Below are 23,887 nucleotides of genomic sequence, written 5' to 3'. Positions count from 1 at the left end.
TCCTCAACCTCGGTTTTGGAAATGCACACCGCTAAGCAAAATGTAAAAGTTGGCATCCAGGATGCCACTGCATATTTATATAAGTCCATGCCAGCAGCAGCACCGGTATTTTAACTTGCACAGTTTAGCATCCAAGGACCATTCCCTTGTGCCTCAGCCTGCCTAAGAAAAGTCAAAAGGCTAAAAAGAGCCACTCCTCAAGAATAATTCCAGGTAATCAGCGAGACGCAGAACCTTATAAACTATTCCTGAAATATCCACCGCAAACGGGATTAACGGAATTGTAGACGCAGAGATGGAAAAGAACCTATTAAATTCCATATCAATCCCGTCATCCTTGTCAGACCAATAGACGGAGCAGACTCTTCCGGATTGATCCCTACCCACAACAGGTATAGATTTGAATGCACTTTGCATGGGTATGTCTCCAGCTGGTGCAATTTTTTTTTTTGGAATGCAGAAGATTTTAAACGCCTACTAAATAATGAGCTGAGATTTCAGAGGTCTGTCTTTGAAATAAGCGGTGGTATTGTAGCCCTGGTGGTTCCAGGACAGTAAAGAGACACGGTGGGTGAGGTAAGGTATCACTTGCGAGGCAAGCTTCCCAGCCACAGGTGCTCTGCTCCTGGGTAAGCTCAAAAGCTTCTTTCTCTAAGAGACGCTGTTCCAATATAGTCTCTAAGGTGCCACAAGTACTCCTGTTCTTTGTTCCAATAAATGACACCTCACCCACCTTGTCACTGAAACGCTCATAGGAAACCCTTGTGTTGCTCCCCAGAAGGAATCATAGGCCTTGCAATTAACCCCCTGGCAGGGTGTTTGCCCCAACATACATAGGGTGACCAGACAGCAAGTGTGAAAAATCAGGACAGGGGGTGGGGGGTAATCGGAGCCTATATATGAAAAAGATCAGGATTGTCCCTATAAAATCAGGACATCTGGTCACCCTAAACATGCATAATGCGGGAGTCTCTCCCCTGTACCCCATAGCGCCCCCCCAAGTTGTCTCCCTACAAATGAGACAGACTCGGGGTCAGCTGTGAGCACCGATCTCCCCCCCTCTGCCACTGATTAGCCTGGCAGAGGCTGACACACTAACCAGCGGCAGCCTGGGGGCGGACGGAGAAGAGAACAGCCAGGCAGGGGGGCGGGGATTGGAGGTGGGAGGGACCCTCCGGAGCATTTCCAGGCTTGGTCCGGCCCCTCCGCGGGGTGGGGTGCCCGGTGGCGTGAAATAGCAGCCGGGCTCGGGCCAGCAGCGCCGGGGCTTTGCCGCAGAGCAGGTGAGCGCGTCGGGTTCCAGCTGATCGGTCCCTGTTCCTGATTCCGGGCAGGGCCACTGCCTTCCGCCTGGTGCAACCGGCCCGAGCCGGCCCCGGTGCGGCGTGCGGGCACGGATGGGGCAGCCTTCCTGATGGGCTTTGCTTGCGCCTGGTTTAGAGTAAACAGATGGCAGCAAAGCTGGGGCGGGGGTATTTCTTGCCAGGCACCCCAGAGCTGCACACTGCACCGCCCTGCTGAGGGGAAGAATCAGTGGCTTCTTGTCTTGCAGGTTGCACCAGTTGCTGAGGTTTCGGTAGGAGAGAGGGGAAAACTCACCCGACATGGCATCTGAGGTGAGTGTGAGCTTTGATGCATCATCAGGAGCTGTCACCTCATTATCAGATGTTCTGTCATGGGAGCTGCTCCACAGGCAAAGTAAATTCTTCTGGAGGGAGCGTGAGTCAAAAATATTGCAGACCTCCATTTATTTGAGGGTTTCTTCCCACGACCAACACTCATTCTTTTAGGTGGCCGTCGCTCTCCTGTTTATCACTCTTTGGACACCCACTCGTAGAGTTGCTTCCCCAAGATGCTTCTTTATACAAATGTTGCATTCTCAGCGCTGGCCCCTGTTAGCAAAATCTGACCAGTTCCCATAGCGATTCATGCTTTCCATTTCCAAAAATTGCTAGCACAGTCTTCTTGGCCTTATCTGCTATTGTGCACCGTTGTTATCACTATTCTGATAAGCGTCTCTCACCTGTCAAAATTTGCCAGCCTTGTTCTTTCCATAGTCCAACTGGTAGCAAATTTTGACTAGGGGAGAAGCCCGTACAAAATATATTATGAAATTCTGTGACTTCTAAAAGATGAGAAAAACTGTTTGCATGTTCACAGCTAGACTTTTTTTTTAATCACTTGCTGTAAAGGTTCAGTTATCTCAATTGTCTGTTTATGCCTGAATTAATATGGGGAGAACCTGAAACAAAACACATAGATATGTCTTTGCCCATTCTCTAGTCCAAATGCTTCTATGGGCTCGTGTTGATCTCCAGATTTTGTCCCCCTGCACTTGTCCTTAGTACAGAATTGATGAGGGAAAAAATCATATCTACTCAAAAGTTTTGCAGAGATCAGGCTGTGTAATTGTATAGGTTTGAGAGGCAAAATGCCATTCACTTGAAACAGTAGAGGAAATCAATATGATGCCAAAATCTAGGTGGTAGCAAAGCTGAGGCTGTGCAGAATTTGACTGACAAAATTTAGAATTAAAAATGGCTGGACTGACAAAGCTGCCCTGAAAATATTTTTTTTTAAATCTCCAAGTATAGGCCCTAATTCTACAGTCCTGGGAGCAAAACTCCCCAGGACTTCACTAAGTGTATTGCCCCCATAGGGACTGTAAGATGGACCCCAGGAACAATCTTTGTTCATCAGAGATTGGTAGATATGTGGAAACAGTCCTTGGGGAAAGACTTGCTTAACAATGACCCCGCTCGCTGGCTGATGAGATAGTGGCACTGATTAACTTGAAACTGGGTCCTATCCAGTCCTCTGCCAGAGAAGGTGGCTATGATTCCTGGCCTGCAGAGGGAGTAGAAGGGGTGTGAGAAATATATTAGATGGGCACAAGTATCCATTTAAAGTCTGCTACAGGCACTTCCTGTAAATGCTTCCCAATTGCTTCTCTGTCTGCTAATATCTGCTTTGGAAACTTTCTTTTTGAATCTGTTAGGCCAAACCATGGAGTTTTTACACAAGCAGACATCCCGTTTGACGTCAGTGGGAGTTTTGCCTGTGTAAGGACTTCAGGGATGTGTCCATCTGTGTAAACAAGTGACATGGGACCAAGGGACACGTTTCTGTTTGCTAATGAAGCAATGCCGTTGTACAAATGCATGGTGAAATAGGTTACACGCAGGTTTACGCATTTGAGTGGCTTAAAGTGTGTTCGCTTCAGAAGGGTGCCCACAAAGAATATTGTAATGCCACACTCCAATGTCAAATTAATCAATGCAGTAGATTTACACCAGGGTAAATTTTAACTCATTTGATTTACTCTGTAAATCCAGTGTAACTGCGTCTAACAGACCAAAACCTGTCCTTGAAACTTAAAACACAGCAGGCTTGATTCTCCTGCCACTTACACTGTTTTTATCCTGGTGTAACTCCACTGCAGTAAATGAAGTTATTCCTGATTCACACCAGTATAAGTGAGGAGAGACTCTGGCACAATGTGAACTTAGAATACTTCATAATTCCAGAAGTGTTTTTAATAGAGGTAGCTTATATCTGCCCACTGCTCCCTCTCACTTAAAACCCCTCCCCTGCTTTTTATTCTTTATAACGAACGTATCGTTCTTTGTTCAAACCAGTGGAAAAGTGCTAGTCTTTGCTATGTCCTTTGCTGACCAATTATTTTGCTCTAAAAGGATGTCAGTGGCTTTCAACTGCTTTAAAAGAGAGGTCAATGCTGGTTGTGTGTCACATGCCCTTATACTCACTTTGAAAAATGAGGACATAAAGATGCCATACTTGTGTTGGGGGCAAAGTACAGTTGGTTAGGGCCCATGATCCAGCAGTAACGGTTCAGTAGCTAGACACTAATGACAAAGACAAACTGCCCATCTCTGGAACGGCCTGCAAGAGTCCTGGCATTCTGAATATGACATCAGCCTTTTTCTGATCTGTGCTCTCATGATAACTCAAAGGCTGTATTGCTTATTATCTGAGCATCAGCCACATTCTGCTCTTAGATGAATACTGGCAGTTCCCATTCAGTGCAATTCGGAAGTGATGTATAATTATTTGCATCGTGGTAGTGCCTAGAACCCCACTGTGCTACGTGTCAACACAGAACAGAAAGATAGCCCCTTTCCCAAGAAGTTTACAATCTAAATAGAAGACAAGAGACAACAGGTGGCTACATACAGATGGATGGGGGAACAGAAGGAAACAGTGGGCAGCGTGGTAGGCAGTGACCTTAGCACACCAGCTGCTGAACTGTAGTCAAGTTTTTTGTAGGTGATTTCAAACTGGTAAGTGTGCATAAGGGAGACGGACTCATGATAAGGGTCTGGGAGAGAGAGATGTAACGGGAGAAGCTGCGGACAGGAGGGTTTCAATGTTTACATTTAAAGCAGGGCCTCCTTGCTCCCTTTTGTCCTGGCCTCTCTCTGCACAGGTTACAGCAGCGTAAACTCGCTTACAGCACCTTTGACATTACTGCCAAAGTTGGCCTGTTGACTTAAATGGAAGTCAGTGTAATAGGCCAAATTAATTGACAGAGTTGTACTCACTTACACCAGGTCTCAATTTGTTCCTTCTATTCTGGTAGATTCAGGGATGCTGTCCCTCAGGATTAATACTCATATCAAAGAATGTTTCTTTGAAGGTTCTTTCAGATTTACTAGTATGTCCTTTTAAACTGCATTTTTTTAAAAAAACTTCCTTTTCCATAGGGGGATAAACTTTGGGGAGGAAGATTTGTAGGAGGCACTGATCCCATCATGGAGACTCTCAACTCTTCCATGGCTTGTGACCAGCGGTTGTCGGAAGTTGACATCCGAGGGAGCATGGCTTATGCCAAGGCTTTGGAGAAGTCTGGGATTCTTACCAAGGGTGATTTGGAGAAGATTCTGAGTGGATTAGAAAAGGTATGTATTTGCTTAAGCACAGAGTGTGGTAAAAGGTTGTCAAGCATTGCCACAGGTACCCACCCTGACTTGAAGCTTTAGCCACTGCTATTTGGCTGTTGATCTCTCTCTTTTCAGGTAGTCGGCATGGTAATCTTCCTTAGTCCTGATTCAAGAAAACCATGTTTAAGTCCCGTTATTTAAAAGTAGGCACATTACGTGCTTCCCTGACCAGGGATGGTGTCTTGAATCATGTCTTTGATTATAAAGTTGGGGGTCCAGCATCAGTCCTGACCCTTGGCTTACCTCTGCTTCCCGTTCAGGTGTACGCACTCTAACCCATGTTGTGCTTAGCCTGCTCCATGCCCCCAAACAGTTGCCTGGTGGAGATCTCCCATTTTAGTGTCTCTTTTCCTGCAGGCAGAAACACATAATCAAGAACAAAAAATCTGTAAGCCCACTCCAAGGCCCTGCCATTTCCGACTCTGAAAGATTTGTCGTTTCTGTGGATAGCTATAGCATCACAATATCTGAAGGTATTACAAAGGTGAATGATTTCCCAAAGAGGCAACTCATGTTCATGAGTCTATCCTTTATTTGCTCTTCACTTCAAAAAGAGGAGGGGTTTTTGTTTTACTGACTTCTGTAGCATGCCTGCACCACTCTGTTTTTGTGGAAATGGCAGTGTATGTCTTAGGACTACTTGGATATGTTTAGAACAATTGATCCCTGGAATCCTGAAGAGTAACACGTTCTAATGGCATGAACACAGGCCAGGAAGCCAGGAACTCTCGTTCTAATGTTGTCTGACATTGGGTTGCTCTTGTGACCTTCGGAAAACTCACTTAATCTCTCAAATTGCATTCCCCCCCCCATCTGTGAATGACTTGCACTATATGTGTTAAAGATAGGAGCCTGTGTGTAGAGAAAGTCTCATATTTAAGATCAACAGCCTCAATAGCATCTGTTTAAGATGTGCTTAGATCTACAAGAAAAAGAACCATGTTTAATATAATGTTGGCTGGTAGCCTGTGACCCCAGGTAATATGGCAGGAATGTGGGTCCTGAAAGTCTTCTACAAATGTTATTAAAGGCCATTATAGAAGCTGAGACACCCTGCTGAGGTGCATTCAGTTGAAACCCCCTTCCCGGAACAAACAGTACTCAGGAATTGTTTCAGTAGAAATTGGGAATGGTCTCTTTGAGCCGATGCTCAGGATGCTCTTGTGTCTGGCTGTCTGAATTAATTCGCCATATTATATAGGGGTAAAGAGAAGAGTCAGCAGATAAGCCAGGGGAATGCATCTCTGTTAATCCATTGTTGCTGATTACACGCTGTGAACAATGGGGAATCCATACAGTGTTTACATAGGAAAATGTTGGTGGGTTGTATTGCTGGTTGACTTTTCAACTCATTTTGTCAAGTACATTTTTAACCACACGTGTCTTAAAGGTTAGCAGCTAGAGATGAAAGAACAGATTGATGGAGTGCATCCCCCAGAAAGTGCAACAACACATATTCCTGCACCCTGAAGGAGGGCGTGGCACTGATCTGATGCAATTTTAATGAGACTTAAGATGTATTTCTAATCTGACAGCAAGAGTCTCTTAATAATGCTTTGCACTTTTTAGTTCCTGATTTTGATCTCTTGTGCACCATTATGTAAGTTCAGTGATTTCAGTCAAGTTATTTAATCGCACCAGTTTGAGATCAGGATGAGGCCCAATTACTAGATCTGAGGATCGCAAAACATTTTACAAACCTGACTGAATCAAGTCTCCAACACCCTTGCGCAGTAAAGAAGCGTCATTTAACTACTGACCAGTGTATTTTGCTGATGTAGATTTCTGAAGAATGGTCCAGGGGAGCCTTTGTGGTGAACAAAAGCGATGAGGACATCCACACTGCCAACGAACGCAGACTAAAGGTCCAGTTCCTCTAATTTCCTGATAACTTCCAGGTCATGCCTCTGATCAGTCTGGCAGTAGTAAAATAAGTCTTCTCCCCTTAGATACTTTGATCTAAGTGTTTCCTTTTTAGGCTACATCCCTATTGAGAGAATTAAAAATATGTTGCAAACTCTTATTTATACATTCGGTGGCGTATATTTTTTGCCCCATCTTATTTTGTATTCAGAGTGAGAGAAGGCTGTCCCAAAATATTGCTAGGAGAAGACTTGGCCAGACCTGGCCCAAAGCAGCTTTGGGGCCTGATCCTACTTATGAATGTTAACCACATGCTTAACATATTATTAGTTACTACTGAATATGTATAGTCTGGTGGCACCGAAAGGGCCCAGTGGGGATTATTTGTATTGCAATTGCATGTAGGGCCCTGATCAGGGCCCCATTGTGGACCAAGCACTGTACTAGCACATAACAAAACTGTCCCTGCCCTGAATTGCCTGGCTCCAGCGTATTATTTGCTTGCATAAAGTTAAGCATTTGCGTCAGCGTTTGTGAATCCAGGCCTTGACTTTTAAGCGCAGGTGGGGTCTGCTTTCTCTGCAGTCCTTATCGTTCCAGTACTGCCAACACTGATGGAAATTCTTCTGTTGCCCTCAGGAGCTGATTGGGGATGCAGCTGGGAAGTTGCACACCGGACGAAGCCGGAATGATCAAGTATGGCAAGAGTTGCCTCGTGTCATTCAGTACTTGCTTTGTCTCCTTTATTTCCTTCTACCTTCTTTCCCTTTTCTTAATTGACATCCACAACATGCTCCCTTGGGACTTAGTCACTGCAGGTGTGCAGCTCATCTAGTGGCCCCTGAGTGCTGGGTGGACAGAATGAGCACAGTTGCTGAGTAATGGTATTGGGTACGAACACAAATTGAACTCCATTTCTTTTGGCCAAGACGATGCAGCCAGACTCTTGCACAGTGTTCCTTTGGAACTCAATAGGAGCTCTGTGCAAAAGAGAGAACCCGAGGTGCTTCAAGACTCTTTCAAACAAGTTGCAGCCGTTCTATGGCGGGCTTCGTGGTTTCCACCTGGACTGAACATCATTCCTGCGTGAACTTAATCGTCCAAAGCAAGGACAGAACTCGGGACTCAGTCCCAACCACTTGAGCTGAAGGTGAACCCGAGATAGCTGCGGTATTAGTCATAGTCTGATCTATCTTCTGCAGCCACTAAAGGGTGATCATCTCACGCACACTTGAGCAGGTTAGAAGTGCTACTAAACAGAGGGAGTGGCGCACATATGCACTGCTTTGGAAGACAAATAGCTCTCTGCTGAAGACTCCGGGATCTAGCAGCCCTGAGAGGAACTTGCATTTTCCCAGCGAGGGGGTTATGTTTGTGTAACCGCACTGTAGGTTCTGTTTCCATTTCTGAGGGACTTTAGAGTCTAGCCCATAGTCACGGGGATCCTTCTTTATAGCTCACACGTGTGTACTCCGGCAATTAAATGTGAAGAGCTTTGCAGTTACCAAAGCTGGTGCTATGGTTAGGCAAACACCTGCAGTTAATTTTCACACTTCTGCTTTGACCTCCAGCAGTTTTTCTAACTCTTTTGGTCACTGTTAATTTTATAGTCCCAGTATATTCCATTTTATCACCATTACTCAGCCATACTGACTCCTCGTCCTTTTCAATTCAGAGCTTCAGATGTTAGTCCAGGCTGCTGACTGTAGCAGTAATTTCATTTGGCAAGCCGTATTCTTGACCTTAGGGACAAATATTGTGTTTACACCTGATTTACTAAAATGTCGAGTCCATAACTTTTCCTAGACTCATTCTCCATCCCCCACCTTCTAGTTCTTTTTGTTTCCCTAGATAATGTTGTTTTTCACTTCTCTCTCTGTGGGCCTGATCCAGCACCCATTGAAAGTAATGCAGTCTTGCCAATGGCTTCACTTCAGCACTGGATCTGGTCCTGTGTGTTTGAACACAGAGTACAGGGTTCCCAGGAAAAAAGCTTAGGGTTATCGGTGAGCTTTTGGCCTCTGACAGGTAGATGGACCAGCCCTCTAAGCTTTGGGCTGCTTGATGTTATATTTTGAGTCCCTTTGTGCTAGTATTAGCTTATGTGATTATTTCCCCCTCTGTGTTTGTCTTCTCCAGTGGCTGGGACCTGCTCCTAACATCAGCGGGAGTTACAGGTTCATAGCACCTTTAGGGAGCAGACCTTCTATTAAGGGAACCACTGATGGGGCCGGAGCCAAAGCCCATTGAGGTTAATGGGAAAAACTCCCACTGGCTTCGGATCAGGCCCCTGGAGAGCAAATTCAAATATAGGGAAATTCCCACTGAATAATGAATTAGATTGAAAGCCCTGAACTGTTTGAATGGCATCCGTAAGGCACTGGGAAGTTTTTTTCACTATTGAAAGGGGGGGCGGGGCAGGGCAGGGCTGCCTGGAGGGGGGGCAAGTGGGGCAATTTGCCCCAGGCCCCGCAGGGGCCCCCACGAGAGTTTTTCGGGGCCCCTGGAGTGGGGTCCTTCACTTGTTCCGGGGGCCCTGGAAAACTATTGCAGGGCCTGGGCCACCCGGAGCATCTTCCGCAGCAATTCGGTAGCGGGGGCCCCCTGCTGCCGAAGACCTCAGGCCCCCTGAATCCTCTGGGCGGCCCTGGGTGGAGGGTTGACTTTCTTATCCGGTTCCCCAAACTGGCAAAAGTCAAATGACCCGGTGAGTATTGTTTGGTCACAATGTACATCATGCTCCATCTTGACTGACTGGGGATCTCTTACAGGTTGTGACTGACATGAGACTCTATATGCGAAATTCCTGCTCTGTCCTGTCTGCTCACCTGTTGCAGTTTATCAAGACTCTGGTGGAACGGGCTGCTGCGTAAGTCCTTATTTTTCCAAGCCCATGCTATGAAACGGAACGCTGTGGAATCTCTTGGGGAAACGGCTTGTGTGCTGTGATGTTAAAAATTCTGGGCCAGATCCTTATCTAGTGTAAATCCGCAACACTCCATTGAAGTCAGCGGTGTTCTTTCCATTCAACTCATACAGTGTCCATGTGCAGTCAGGCAAAGTGCGTGCAGCTGATGGTCCGGGTAATAGGATTGGCCCCTTCTTTTCTCTCGGGGAATGGCTGGCCTGCTGCATGGAGACTTCCTCTTATCCCAGATGTATCCTGGCAACGAATCATATTGAAGAGGCTAAAACTTAATTTTAATAAAGCAAAATCAAATAGAGGCAGCTGGGACTGCTCAACCTTTCCAGATTGTAACGATTAAAAACTGTAATGACTGTAGCAGCTGACTAAACTACAGTGATCCAAACAATTTATCATAGACTGATGAGCCTTCATTACAGGATACTTTAATGTCACAGTTCTCTTCATAGCTAACAAATATGAGGATAAATAACTACTATACAACAAAGGGTTGGTACTACCCTAAACCAATAATGGTACAAAAGCAGCTTGAAAGCCTAGTGGACTATGCACTGGACTGGGAATTCCTGAGTTCTAATCCTGGCTCTGACACTTGGTTCATGGATTTAAGGCCAGAAGGGACCACTGTGATTATCCAGTCTGACCGCCTACGTAACACGAGTCAAATGACCTCACCCAGTTATTTCTGCATCAAGTCCATAGCTTCTGTTTGAGCTACTGCATCTATTATTAAATGGTTATTGTGCTCAGTACTTCCTGGCTTATTGTGAGCCTCTAGCACATAATTTGCAGGTTGTTGGATTTGCTAGACTCTTTTGAACTGTAGATCAGCTGTCTCCCTTTTCTCCCTCCTCTCTTACTTCTTATTGCAGAGAAACTGATGTGATCTTTCCTGGCTATACTCATCTGCAAAGAGCTCAGCCAATCCGGTGGAGCCACTTTTTACTCAGGTAACTTCGTAGGATCTGCTGTGACAATTTGTCCTTGGGGACCAGCTCATTGACAGCTATACGTGCAGCCATGTCACCTTGTAACATCAGCACGTGGTGACGCAGAAGTCGCCCCCAAAGCTAACCTAGGAAGCTGCTGTTTTGCAAGATGTCCGAGTTAGGATGGGTAGCACAGCAAACTGCACGCTACCAGGAGCCCTATGCTGAGTTAGCCTTCCTTAATGCTCTTCCTCGGTTGTGGGTGGGTTTAGAGAAGAAACACAGGGGCTGAGTGCATAAAATCCAAAGCTCTCCCTGCACAAACACCAGGCAGCCAAGCTCAGGAACTAAACTTAGAGTAGCTCATAGGCTCTGCCACAAAAGACCATAGGACCTAACAGCTCCATTTTAATCTGCACTTAGTTTACCAGGGTTCTGAGCCCACAGTCTACTTTGAGTAGATTTTGCAGAGAGCAGATGATTGAGGGGCCATGAAAAAGAGGGTACCTGTCTCCCACTTAGAGGTGGTCCCTGTAGACCAGCGTTGCGGCTCACTGGAGGATGGGGAAGCTTGCACTGCTGCTGGCCTTTCCATCTCTTCACTGACAAAGCACCCCTCACCATGGTATCTGGGTCCCATGCTTTCCAGGCCCATGGTATCATGGGCTCTGTGATCCGTTGATAAACAGGAATCTGGTCTCCAGGGTTGACAACCTGGCACTCCTTACAACAGCTACGTTCCACTTTAGAGAGGAAAATGTGGAACAGGCTTCTTTCCTACCTGTCCTCTTTTTTTCCTTTTGTTTATTTCCCCACAGTCATGCAGTTGCATTCACCCGCGATTCTGAGCGTCTGGGAGAAGTGAAGAGAAGGATCAATGTTTTGCCATTGGGAAGGTAAGGCGTTCAGTTGTTTTGCTTGTTTTTTGTGTGTGTGGGGGGGTAACACTTGTGTATCTTACAGAGAAAACACAGATGTGAGGGTTGGGGTCCTTCTACTCAGTGAGCCCAATGTGAGCTGTATGTGCTGATGGAGGAGGTTGTTGAGCTCTCAGTTGTAAATGGCACAGATGGCAAAGCTTATAACCTTCTTGAGCACGTAATATGCTCCCCCCACCCACCCACTTTTGATACATTCCTTCTGGCTACCCTAATCATTGGTCTGCATCATCTACGGCTCTGTCTACATTGGAGGGATCCATCTGTGTGATATCCATTGATGGACTGTTAGCCTACCTGAGCGAATGTGGACTGAGAGCACTCAGACTGCTAGTGCCTCTCAGGTGTAATGTTGTGCCTTCAGCCCAGGGCCCCCTGGGAGGCAGATATTTCAGACATGGCTGTCTGGATTTGCAGACGAGATCTCCAGTATCTGCAGGCTCTTCTGTTGGGTACAGGATCCTGCCCTAAACACTTCAAAATAGAAACCACGCCTTAGACATGTTGGTTGACTTTGGCCAGGCCAGGAGCTAACAAAATATACTACAGCTGCCCACATACAGTGTGCGATGGGGCAGTGCAGTAGAAAAAGCAGCCAGGTATCACCAGTCTAAAGACCGGCGTCTCTCGCCGCTTTCTGTAACTGGAGTGTGTGTTGTGGACACTGCTGCAGGTTTGTGAGTGTCAGAAGTGCAGGGCGTCATGCATGAGGTTTCTTTCTGCCTTGCAGCGGTGCTGTAGCTGGCAACCCACTGGGTATCGATCGAGAGTTTCTGCGTAAAGGTAAATTGTCTTTCCATTCACAGAACACAAGTCTGGGGATGGTAACAGGTTGACTGCTGCATCATAGACTAGATCACTTAAGCAAAATGCTGACTTTTGTAGGTACTACACCCTTTTCATGAGGGGTAGGGAATTAAAGCTCCCATCAGCCAAATGCATGTAATGTACATTGAGGAAAACAGGACAGGCTTTAGGAGTTTAGATGCCCCTCACTATAGTTATTTCTCACGTGTGGGTAGAAACTGCTTCCCAGATGGCGCGCCAGAGCAGGGCAAGCCCTACTCCCCAGCAGGAGCTCGAGGATGGATTAAAACAGCTGGTGGGCTGAGTCCGGCCCACAGGCCTTACTTTGCCCACCCCGCTATAGAGGGTCTTCACCTCACTTCCCCTTGCTGTGCTTTCTCCTTTCCCCACAGTAGCAGGGGACACACAGCTAGTTCCCTGCCCCCAACCCTTTCTCTAGCACTCTGAAGAGAAGCCCTGGTAGTGGGGTATTTTGCTACAGCAGTCACTGGCAGGGAACCCTCCTCTTTGCATCTGCCTAAGACGAAGCACAGGCAGCAAGATGCTGATCCATGCACTCTGACAGCAGTAGACCCCAGAGGCCTTGTTAAATGCAGAACTCTCCATCAAAGAAGAGGCAGTACGTCCCTGAGTTTTGTGGGTCCCTGAAGCGGACTCTGGTTGGAAACGGAGCACTCGGGAGCCATCTGTGACAGATGGCCATTAAACCACGTGTTCCAACCGCACCCTCTAGATATGTTGCAATCCCTTGCCCTGCTGCTTGGAAAATAACTGGCACTAGAAGGCTTGGTCCAAAGCCCATTGGAATCAATGGGAAGACTCCCATCAACCGCAACGTACTTTACTTAGGGGTCATAGTCCTTCTCTTGTGATAAAAATGCTCTCTGAAGTGAGATGAGATTACAAATATTTGATGCTCTGGTGCCTGCAGGAGGAACACAATAGCAGAGCTGATCAGCTACCGTTCCCTTGAAAGTCTATGGATAATAATTAAAGCCCTGATTCATCACCACTCTTAAGTGTGTGCTTAACATTAAGCAGGCGAGTAGCAATGGCACTGCTCCTGCTTAAAGTTTAAGTACATGCTTGGGTAGCCTGGGGAAGCAGGGCTTCAGAGCTCAAATAGCAGCCAGGGGTTTGAGCCTGTGTATGTGTTTTTTAAAATTGCAGAACTTGACTTTGCTGCCATCAGCCTGAACAGCATGGATGCAACTAGTGAGCGAGACTTCGTGGGTAGGTGCAACTTTATCACTTCCCCACCCCCATCCCTGAATGCTCACCAGGAACCTGCTTCTCTGAGATTCTTCCCAGTAAACTTTTCAAGGGGAAGAAAAGCTCAGATGTGGTGGTTTCACACCCGCCCCCTGCACTTCCTGGTGGGAGGATTGAGCTCTTAACCTGGCAATAAATACTACATATGGATATCTGGTGTTATATTTGTGACCCAAAGCCACTGAATTTGGGACCCTCGGGTCTGGATCCTCAGCGTAAATCTGCAGAGTTCCTTTGACTCCAGTGCTATGCCGATTTAGCTATGCTGAGGATATTGCCCCTCAAGAGGAGTTCAGTCCCTCATGGTAAAGAAACTCCCAATGGCATGTGCTAAGGAGATGGAGTCACCATTAATTTGAAACTATCAGGGCTTTGTGCAACAACCCAAGTGACGGGCCTTCCACAAATCTAATAGATCTCGGGCAAATGCTCTGAAGGTGCCTAAGTGACTTAGGAGCCTGAGTCCCATTGACTTCAATGAGTCTTTGGCTCCTAAGTCACACTTGAATTTTACCTTAAATGCTTATGGCTGTTCACAGCCTGAATTTTCCTGCAGCTAAATTACAACTGTGACTAGCAATGGCAGCCAAAGTAAGACCTTCATATGCTTTTGACTGTCACCCTTCTCTACAGTGGAGTTTCTCTTCTTTGCCTCCTTGTTAATGATTCACCTAAGCAAGATGGCTGAAGATCTCATCATCTATAGTACAAAGGAATTTGGCTTTGTGACTCTGTCTGATGCCTACAGGTAACTCTCTAGAGCTTATTGCAGTCCTATTCCCCCACCCCCACACCAACCAACCCATTTCCCACATTCCACATAAAAGGAGCTCATATGAATTGTATTCAAACCTTTATATATAAACAGGGGATCGTGGAGGAAAAGACCCAAAAACCTCAATCGAGCGAGTTGCTATAAATCAGCATCGCTCACACCCTGCACTGGGATCAGGAGGGAGTGTCTAGCAGTCCTTAGAGGGGGTTGCTATGGTAGAGGGGAGCTTTCACAACTAGACAGGGAGAATAATGATGGCCCTGGGGCATAGCCCCCCCAAAAGGTAGTCTGCTTGGTGGGCTGGCAATAACATACTTGTACTTCAGATGCCATCTTCCCAACCCAACGGAGCATGCTTCCAGCACCCATTTTTCTGTACCCTCTTTTCAACCCACTAGTATCCTTAGCTCCCCAGAGATGCATGTGTCCTGCCCCCGTCACCACAGCATAGGCCTGGGGGGGTTGGGGAGGCAGGGATAGACACTATATATTTGCCAGATCCTAATGACAGGCTTGGCATTGAGCTGGGACTGGCTTCTCAATCAGGTGTGAAGAGAGACAATTAAACTGTACTCAGATGTGGAGCCTCCTGCTTGCAAAGTCCTGTCAGATGCCCAGTAACAGCGTGTGTTTGAGCGGGCTCTTATCATTCACTTCTGCACCTGGACAAATATTCCCCGTTAACCTGGTTTTTCTTTTAGATGCAGGGAGACCAGGTTACTTGTGTGACTATTTCCATTTTGGAACAAATTGCTGCTAGGAGAGGGGTTGTGGATTCTACTCCCTCCTTGCCAGTGCCACTGGGCAAATCACTCAGCCTCCTTGCCTCAGTTTGCCTGCCTGTAAGATGGGCATGGTAAAGGGGGACTTCCCTGCTTCACAGAAATATCATGCAAATTAATACTAGAGTGTCGGACGTTAGGAGCTTTATAAGTGTACATATTACTAAAAAAATATTTTGACTCTGATCCCAGTAAAAGCCAGATCCTATAGCTCTACTCTGCTGAATCTTCTGTCGTACTCACTGGGCATTTTGCCTGAGTAAACACTTGTGGAATCAGGCTGTAAATGAGAAACCAGGAATTAAAAAAAAAAAAAAAAAAATCTTCCTATGCTGGGAGTTCCCGTAAAAAGGGCCTTTCCTTAAACAGACTTGTTTTGCAATCCTTCCAGATTTCCTGTTACTAGTCTCATTTCTCACTCTGACAGGGTTACTAAGCCACATTTTGTTAGTATATCCTGGTACAAGAATGACCACACCCTGAGGGGACTGGGCTCCCTTCAATATATGTACATAGCTGTTGAATAAGACAGCTAAGATCTTTCTGGCTAGACGGAGCTAAACCCAGAGCAGCTTTGATACAGGCTCAGGAGCAGGGATGCATGGTAGCTGTAGACAAGATGCACGTTAAATTTATCTACAAGCATCCCTGCTCTCTTCCCATGAGACAATCTGGCATATCTAGGCTGAGTTAGGGGAGAAGCAGCACGTATGGGGGATCTGAGAGACCCAGGGAAGTGTGATATTTTGCATCTTATTTAAAGTCTTCATTAGACAAACACCGAATCACTCTACTCCAGCTGCACAAGCAGCACTTTAACATGCAGGGGCTCTGATTCTGCTCTCAGCTGTGCTGGCTTAAATCCAGACTAGTGCCATTAAAGTGGAGCTACAACAGTGTCAAAGGGACAGACTCCACTCCTGACTTGTGTAAACTAACTAAGCAGAGTAGGCTGCAGAGCAATAGCACGCTGCTCCAGTGCACAAAGGATCCAGTTCATCCTTGGTGTAACCCCACTGAAGTCAATGGAGTTTGCAGGGGTGAATGTGGCCTCGTGTGTCTAAGGCCAGGTAAAGGAACTGGCAGTTCCTTCAGCTGCGGCTCTGTGTGTGCTGGATTCCACCCAGTGACCCCACCGTGGTCTCTTACTATGAATTGCCCTAGTCTCCTGTAGCATTTCCCAAAGTGTGGGACTGGGGGGCTGCAAAGGACTAATACGTGGGGCAAGGAGCCATTCCCCAATGCCAGACCCACTGCTAACAAGCCAGAGCTGATGGGGGATGGGGCAATGGGTTTAATATTCCTGACGTTTTCTGGAAAATTCCAGACATCAGCTTTCCACAGTTTGGGAACCCCTGCCCCTACTGGGTGTGTCAAGAGGAAATTAGCCCCGTTGTTCATCATGAACGCTGGAGAGCACCAGGTATTTCCTGCCACGTGCAGTTAGACTGTACATGGTGGTGGCAGGTGTAGCTTCCCTGGTCTGCTGCAGTGCAGAGTACAGAGCCCCCGTGAACTCTTTTCCCCTCTCTACAGACAGGGACCTCATCAGTCTAATGTGCTCAGTGTTTTGTTTACAGCACAGGGAGTAGCTTGATGCCTCAGAAGAAGAATCCAGACAGTCTGGAGCTGATCCGCAGCAAGGCTGGACGTGTGTTTGGAAGGGTGAGTCTGCAAGAGGAGATGTCAGAGCACTGGGGTGCTCGTTACTATCGTCTTTATCCCCGGTTAGCGTAGTTGGGAGAGAAATTTAAATCCCACCCATCGTCCTCTGGTTCTCTTCCTGAATCCGGGGGAGCCACTGGGCGAGTCTGTTAGAGGCTACAGCTGAAAAGGTTGGCTTGACTTGTGTGTGGAACAGGAGAGGCCTTGGACCTGATGGCTCAAAGGTGCTGACCACCCACAATTCCAGCTCAAGTCAGTAGGAACAGAGGGTGAAAACTGAGATCAAAGATGTGCCAGAGTTTGGGGCACCCAAAGTCAGAGGCCACTTTAACAATTAGGCCCTGTCTTCCCCTATGTATCCGTTTCCTCAACTGTAACCTGGAGATAATGGTGCGTCCCCACCATCTGCCAACCCTCCGAGCATGCTATTATACAAAGTAGAATATAATCCCTAGGAAGGGTTGTACCACAAAGCTACAGACATGAGGCATAGCACACCTCCCGGGCTGTATCCCAGGTACACACCACAGCCTGGCACTGATTGCAGTTAGATCAAACAGGACAACATGGATGACCAGCAACAAAATCCTTACAAAACACACAGCACTACTTGAAGCAATTACACAAGTTGGCTACCAAGCATTACAAGTAACACCACCAAGAGGCCAAGTCTTGCCGGTGGGGGAAGTCCATCCACTGTGAATAACAGGCATAAGAAGGCACATGTCTGCTATACATTTAATAACCATCTACAGAATCCTACTAACTATAGTGGAATTCTGAGAATGGTCCATCTTTTTATTTATTTTACTGGTCTGCCAGTAGGTGTTTGCTTTGGTTAAAGGTTTAAAAAAAAATCTGGCAAATAACGGGCTGATCCTATTCCCAGTGAAGTCCGTGAGAGTCTTCCCACTGATTTCAGTGGGCCCCCCAGAGATCAGGCTTTAAACAAGCAATGGCTGGTGTACAGAAATCTGGCCAGAGGATGCAGCCTTGTCTTTGGAGCTCTGCTGAGTGAAACGGTTTAAAATTCCTCGCTATTCTTGTTTTAATCCAAGTACCATAAACTTCCCCTTCTCTGCAGTGTTCTGGAATGATGATGATTCTCAAAGGACTCCCAAGCACCTACAACAAGGACTTGCAGGTAAACCCGAATTATCTTTCCATTTCTTTGCATAGACACAACAGAACACACTCTCCAAAATCCATTCATACCTACACACTGCGCATGACCTGCTTGGGACATGGTCGTTACATATTCAGAGATGAGGGGGTTTAAAGACTGTAGTTGAGTCGCTCCAAATCCTAATGATGGATTATGGAACAAAAGACAATTGAGAATTTTAAGGCCACAGAGCTAGATCCTCAGCTGGTGTCAATCCAGTGTATTGATTTCAATGCAGCTATGCCAGTTTACACCAGTTGCGGATCTGGCTCAGGGTCTGGATGGCTTGGAGGTCTGATAATAGGACACAGCAGTTTTATTGCCAGATTTACTGACTCAAATCTGGCCCAGAGTGACTGCAATCAAGGGTCTCTATCCTCTGACAACTGTTAGCTGAGCTACATTAAGGGAGCTGGTGAGGTTGCCATCCAGTTGCTACCAGGAAAGTTTCTGCATCGCAAATAACACCAAGGGTAGGTGTCTCCAGCCAAGAGCTGAGTGGGTGTGGGGAATGAGCTGCTACTCTGCCCCTCTCAATAGCCACTGCAGAGCATGTGGCAGAGAGCAGCGTGGAGAAAGCTTGCGCTGCTGCTCTGTGTTTGAATCAGGCCTTCGCTCTCTTGGGCTGGCAGTCTGGCACCTTTCACTAGCACAAAGGTTCACTTAAGATTGTTTTTAAATGAAATAATTTACAGTGTAGTCAGATCGCCCCCTGCTGAATTCCCAATTGCTGGGCTGAACTGCTGTTAGAATGTCCTCCTCAGCTGGGCACTAGACTGCCCGGGGAAAGACGGCCGTCATCATGCCCAAAGCTCCATGGGCTGGCAGTTCTTCCAGGTGTGGTTATTCCCACTCGTGCACGGAGACCAGATGTGTTTGGTCAGCACGGACACTGTGTCCACTCACCAGGCTGCTGCTGCTCTCTGCTTTGTCCACTGCACTAGGCTGACTGATTTTGTTGTTGTTGTTAACAAATAGGAAGACAAGGAGGCCGTGTTCGATGTTATCGATACTCTGAGTTCTGTGCTACCAGTGGCAACTGGAGTCATTTCCACTCTCCAGGTAAGACTAACTTTTTACTACTATGTTTTGGGTCTGATTCTGCACTTGCGCACTGCTGTGTAAATCAGGAGTCACTCCATCCGAGTCAAGAGTCTTGCTGATAAGAAGTGCGATCAGAATTGGGCCTACAAGTTGAAACTTATCTCACTGACATTCACGTGTGCAGACCCCTCGAACAGGGGGGTTGTATAGAGGGGAGGGTCTCTAGTTCAGCAGGAGAGAGGGAGGGGTCTCCTAGCTGAAGCCTTTGTGTCTCACAGCAGTTTAAACTGCAGTATCTGGATCATCTGCTGTAGTAAAACGAAAGGCAGAGAGTAAATGTCTTACTCTGGTGGGTTGTTTTTGCAATGAGGCCTTTCAAAAGCCAGGCCTCTCCTGGATGAAATCTCCTGTGTGAGGCCTCTTCAGTGACCTGTTAGTAGCTGTTGATTTCTGCTCATGGTCCTCACTTCCGCAGATCCATAAGGAGAACATGGAGAAAGCCTTGAGCCCTGACATGCTGGCTACAGACTTGGCCCTGTACTTGGTTCGTAAAGGAGTAAGTATTGAGGAAATCTCAATGGAAAGCGTGATGGAGGGTTTTGAAGCCGCAAAGACTCATTGGGGGTGTATCTTGGCTTGACAGTGCAAAGACAACTGGGCTCAATTCTCCTCTTGACAACATCCCTTGACATCAGCGCACAGTAGGAACAATGTTAAGCTATTCCATTTTGTGCCGACAGCTGGATACTTCAGAGAAAGGGGTCACTCTCTCCTTTCCTTGTGAGGCACCTGGTTATGTCCTGTTGGATCCCCAGCTGGTGCTGTTTATGCCCTGAGTCAGCAGGACTGAAAGCCCCTTTGAATGTATCCCCAGCAGTGTAACTGTTGCATTGTGGCCTGGCAGACATTTTGGCAGATAGTGTTACCCTGCGTAACAGACACACCCTGTGTCCCAGAAAACCCAGCCTCTGACAGCACTGGGAATGTTGCATCACCTTGTAAAACAAGGTCCACATTCGCTTAAGTGTTCACACACTCTTTGGTCCTGGTCCTTAGTTGCTTGCTCACTTTTTGTTGTGTGTACTTCTAACTGCAGATGCCATTCAGACAAGCCCATGCAACGTCCGGGAAGGCTGTCCACCTAGCCGAGACAAAGGGCATCGCCATTAATCAGCTCACTGTGGAGGACATGAAGAGCATTAGGTTTGTGTATTCCTTAACTCAGAGCTTTCAAAGGCCATTTTCTAGGGTTCTCAACACTTGTCCCCTTGTTGTACAACTCCTACAACATCATCTCGCCTGGACATGACTGTTCCTCAAGCCCTTCTGGGCTGAATTACCATGATGCTACTGAAGTTTACATCTGGACAGTGGGCCCTAAAATGATGCCTGTGTGAAGAGGGGGGGAACCCCTTTACCCATGGGGAGCTACCTTTCAGCTGGAGCCAGGCATGGACAGGGAGATGTGTGCTGGGGAGGGGAACAGATCCTGCAGCAATTCTCGCCAAAGCACTAACTTTCCATTTTTTCCATGGCGCAACTAGAAAGTGATTTTTATTTGTCAAACTTTTCGTTGCTGTTAATGCCAGCACCAGAAAGGCCTGGCCTGCGGTCAGCTTCTGTACCTGACGGTGTGTGACTAGGCAGCTGATTCCCTGAAGCAGGGCGGATTGATGGGAATCTCTCCACTGACCGTAGTAGGATTTGGATCAGGCCCTAGGACACAGATCCTTCAACGGGAGTTAGGCACCTAAATATCTTTGAGGCACTGGGCTTAAATGTCTTGCAGATTTAGACACGTTCCAGTGCTAACACGTGGGACCAGCTCTAAAAACTGAAGGCCTGGTTCTCCACGGCGTTGCCCCTGCCTTGTCACTGGCACCTCCGCAGAGCAGGTGTAGAACACCGCCCTTCTGATCAGGTAGCATGTTACACCCAGCTCGCGCTCACTGTGTGCAGGCGTAACTGACTACACAAAGTGCAAGGCAGGGCAGGAGGAGGCCTTGGGAATTTTGTCCTGGACTTCAGTGGGGGTGGGATTGGGCTCCATAACCCAGGCAGATACTGGAATGTGGCGTAGCCGGCTTGCAAAGCTAAATCCGTTCAGCCTGTGGGTCAGACTCCACGGTGGAGCTCTCCACTGACGCACCTTCTCGCTTTGCCTCCCCAGCCCCCTGTTTGGAACCGACGTGTCTCAAGTGTGGGACTATGCCAACAGCGTGGAGCAGTACACCACGCCGGGGGGCACGGCCAAGAGCAGCGTGATGGTGCAGATCGAGCAGCTGAGGGAGCTTCTGAGGCGACAGAAAGATCTGTTTTGAGGGCGGGGAAACCGTCCCATTCACGCGAGTTTCTGCTTATCGCAGGACTCCTGAGTTAATAAACCCAGGGGTGTGTTGTCTTTCACTGAAAACCCTGCACACCTGTCGTGTCTTTCTTCTACAGGAAACCCCCCAGTGGGGCTTCTTCAGTTATGACGAGCGCTGGCTGGGCCAGTGCTCTAAAGAATGGAAGCCCACCCTGACCTGAGCAAGCCCTAGGGGGGAGAGTTGCCGCTTGGTCCCCATAGGCTCTAGAAGGATTTTAGCGCAAAATCACCCAGGTTTAATATCAGTAGAAAAAGACCTTGGGAATGCAGGGGTCATGGGTACAAGGAACAGCAAAGGGGCTATCCAGCATATTAAGGGGAAGCATAGGCACCAACTCCATGGGTGCTCCAGGGCTGGAGCATGGGGAAAAATGGGTGGGTGCTCTGCCAGAATCACATGGCAGGTGCTGGGAGGGAAGGGGGAGGAGGAGGAATGTGGTGCGCTCAGGGAAGAGGTGGGGCCGGGACAAGGATTTGGGGAGGGATCCAATAGGGGCAGGGAGAAGGGCGGCGTGAGCACCTACCAGCACCAACAAACGTTGGCACCTGTTAATGGGACTTGACTCCCCTTCACAGGAGTTGTGGTGGTTTTCCTCTGCACACCCCTCTATCTCCACCAACGTCACTAGGGGATTTGACCAGAACACAGCCTAAGCTGGCATAGCTGTAACCATTGCAGTGACAGCGATGTTGGGCCAGCTTTAGGCCAGTGCCACTTTCACTCTATGTAAGGCATCTAAGGTAACGCCCTTTCCAAATGGGAGGGGAGGCTCAGCCATGAAAAATAACCCCCCGTTTCCCAAGAGTCAAGGCTTTCCTTTCTCTGGTACTAGCGTGAACCCATTGCCCTAAAATGAAAAGAAAATGCTCACTCGTTTTCAGGTGCAATTCAGAGTCACACGACCCTGACCTTGTTTGCACCAGTCACATGCTCAGTTGCTCATTTTCCATGCTTTAGGACTCTGCTCGCTGGCAGAGGGAAAGCGATGCCTCTGCACGAGTGGAGCCTTAGATGAAAAGGGCATGAAATAAGACAGGTTACACTGAGGCACAAAACCAGCCGGCTCAAAAAGGAGTGCCACCTCCTGGCCTTAAGTGGGTGTGTTATGGGGTGCAGAGCCAGCCCCTCCCCACCTCAACAAAATTAAAATCAGGCTGGGTTGCTAAGAGATGCACTTAAGCATTGTCTTATTGAAGCTGCAGTGGCCGCTTCGATCACAGCCTGGCCTCTAATTTGCAGCTATTTTCTTTCTTTTCCCAAATCTCCTGTAGCTGAGACACTTCCCTCTAATCCCCATCGCCAAACTCGTGGTCAGCAGCTTTTAGCCACCTACTGATGTGATGGCCCTTAATGCCGATCGACAACTGTTAACAGCCAGAGGGTGCGTGTTGTGTGACACAGGGTACTGCCGGCCCAAGGAACGGAGCTGCGCAGAGAATCATACTGAGGTGTTCTGCATGACCAAGCATTCCATGAACACAAGCTGTGTAACATACCTCCCACCCCTTCATCACCCACGAGCAGGGCCAATCCCTTCACTTAGACCATGCTGGAAAAACCAGAGCTGATGTCTCTCTAAGTGAGTCACTGGGACACAAGAGACCAGTGACTAACTGCCAGCTGCTCAGTCACTGTGGCCATTTGACTTGCAAGCCAGGAGACTGAAATGTACCAGAAAAAACTTACTCTACCTATACAAAAAAAAAATCCATCTGAAATCATCTCCTCCCACCCTTGCCTTTGTGTTCGTCTTCCTCTGCTGCCATTTCTCACCGTAACGGCATTTAATCCTGTCAAGGTTTGGAGTGGGGGGTGCAGTTTGAACGAAAGCTGCTACCCAGTTACAGCCCTGACCCTGCAGCTGACAGTGTGCGGCTGGACTGGAGGCTACGAAGTTCCATGCAGGGTGCATCCCTATGTCATCAATGGACGAATCGGGGCTCAGGGTCCAATCCTCTCACTAGTACCGCTCAGGAGTAGCCCCATTGTTGATCACTCAGGTGGCTTATCTTTCTTAGCTATGTCTCTAGCATCTCTCTTTGTAACACCCACACACTGCGTAAGTAAGGCAAGCAGGCTCGGTGGCATAGACTTTAAGGTGAGAAGGAACCATCATGATCATCTAGTCTGACCTCTCACACATCACAGGCCCCAGAACCTGACTAATCTAGCCCTGTAATAGACCCATCACCTCTGGCTGAGTTATTGAAGTCCTCAAATTATGATTTAAAGACATCAAGTTACAGAGAATCCACCAGGCTGCAGAGGAAGGCGAAAACCCCTCTGGGGTCTCTGTCAATCTGTCTGGGGGAAAATTCCCTTCTTACCCGAAATATGGTGATCAGTTAGCCCCTGAGCATGGAGGCAAGACCCAGCAGCCAGACACCTGGA

At 47.6% G+C, this 23,887-nt stretch overlaps 1 protein-coding gene and 1 long non-coding RNA gene across 2 annotated transcripts in view; one reads left to right on the top strand and one right to left on the bottom strand.

The window, feature by feature from the left end:
• The first annotated feature begins 1,160 nt into the window (after positions 1 to 1,160).
• Positions 1,161 to 21,545, top strand: ASL (argininosuccinate lyase). Its single transcript, XM_039508051.1, has 17 exons — positions 1,161 to 1,283; positions 1,553 to 1,616; positions 4,725 to 4,919; positions 6,743 to 6,826; positions 7,464 to 7,520; positions 9,596 to 9,693; positions 10,623 to 10,700; positions 11,498 to 11,575; positions 12,348 to 12,400; positions 13,595 to 13,657; positions 14,330 to 14,444; positions 16,834 to 16,918; positions 18,003 to 18,062; positions 19,062 to 19,145; positions 19,603 to 19,683; positions 20,224 to 20,330; positions 21,298 to 21,545. Exons 2-17 carry the CDS (start codon positions 1,605 to 1,607, stop codon positions 21,446 to 21,448), a joined length of 1,401 nt encoding a protein of 466 aa, XP_039363985.1. The 5' UTR covers positions 1,161 to 1,283; positions 1,553 to 1,604; the 3' UTR covers positions 21,449 to 21,545.
• Positions 4,793 to 23,887, bottom strand: part of LOC120387375 — a 28,799-nt gene continuing 9,704 nt past the window's right edge. The window contains exons 2-3 of the long non-coding RNA XR_005590140.1: positions 6,722 to 9,987; positions 4,793 to 5,312 (exon numbers count right to left, since the gene is read on the bottom strand). This is a non-coding gene — a long non-coding RNA (uncharacterized LOC120387375). The remainder of the gene's footprint in view (positions 5,313 to 6,721; positions 9,988 to 23,887) is intronic.

The sequence above is a fragment of the Mauremys reevesii genome, linkage group 20 (assembly GCF_016161935.1).
Source record: "Mauremys reevesii isolate NIE-2019 linkage group 20, ASM1616193v1, whole genome shotgun sequence".
NCBI lineage: Eukaryota > Metazoa > Chordata > Testudines > Geoemydidae > Mauremys > Mauremys reevesii.
Note: the sequence above shows the minus strand (reverse complement) of the source record. Positions and strands in the feature narration are given on the sequence as shown.

Coding starts and splice junctions, on each gene's coding strand:
- ASL (XM_039508051.1), top strand. Junction 9,694..10,622: donor CTGGTGGAACGGGCTGCTGC/GTAAGTCCTTAT, acceptor TTCTTATTGCAG/AGAAACTGATGTGATCTTTC. Junction 19,684..20,223: donor TGTACTTGGTTCGTAAAGGA/GTAAGTATTGAG, acceptor TTCTAACTGCAG/ATGCCATTCAGACAAGCCCA.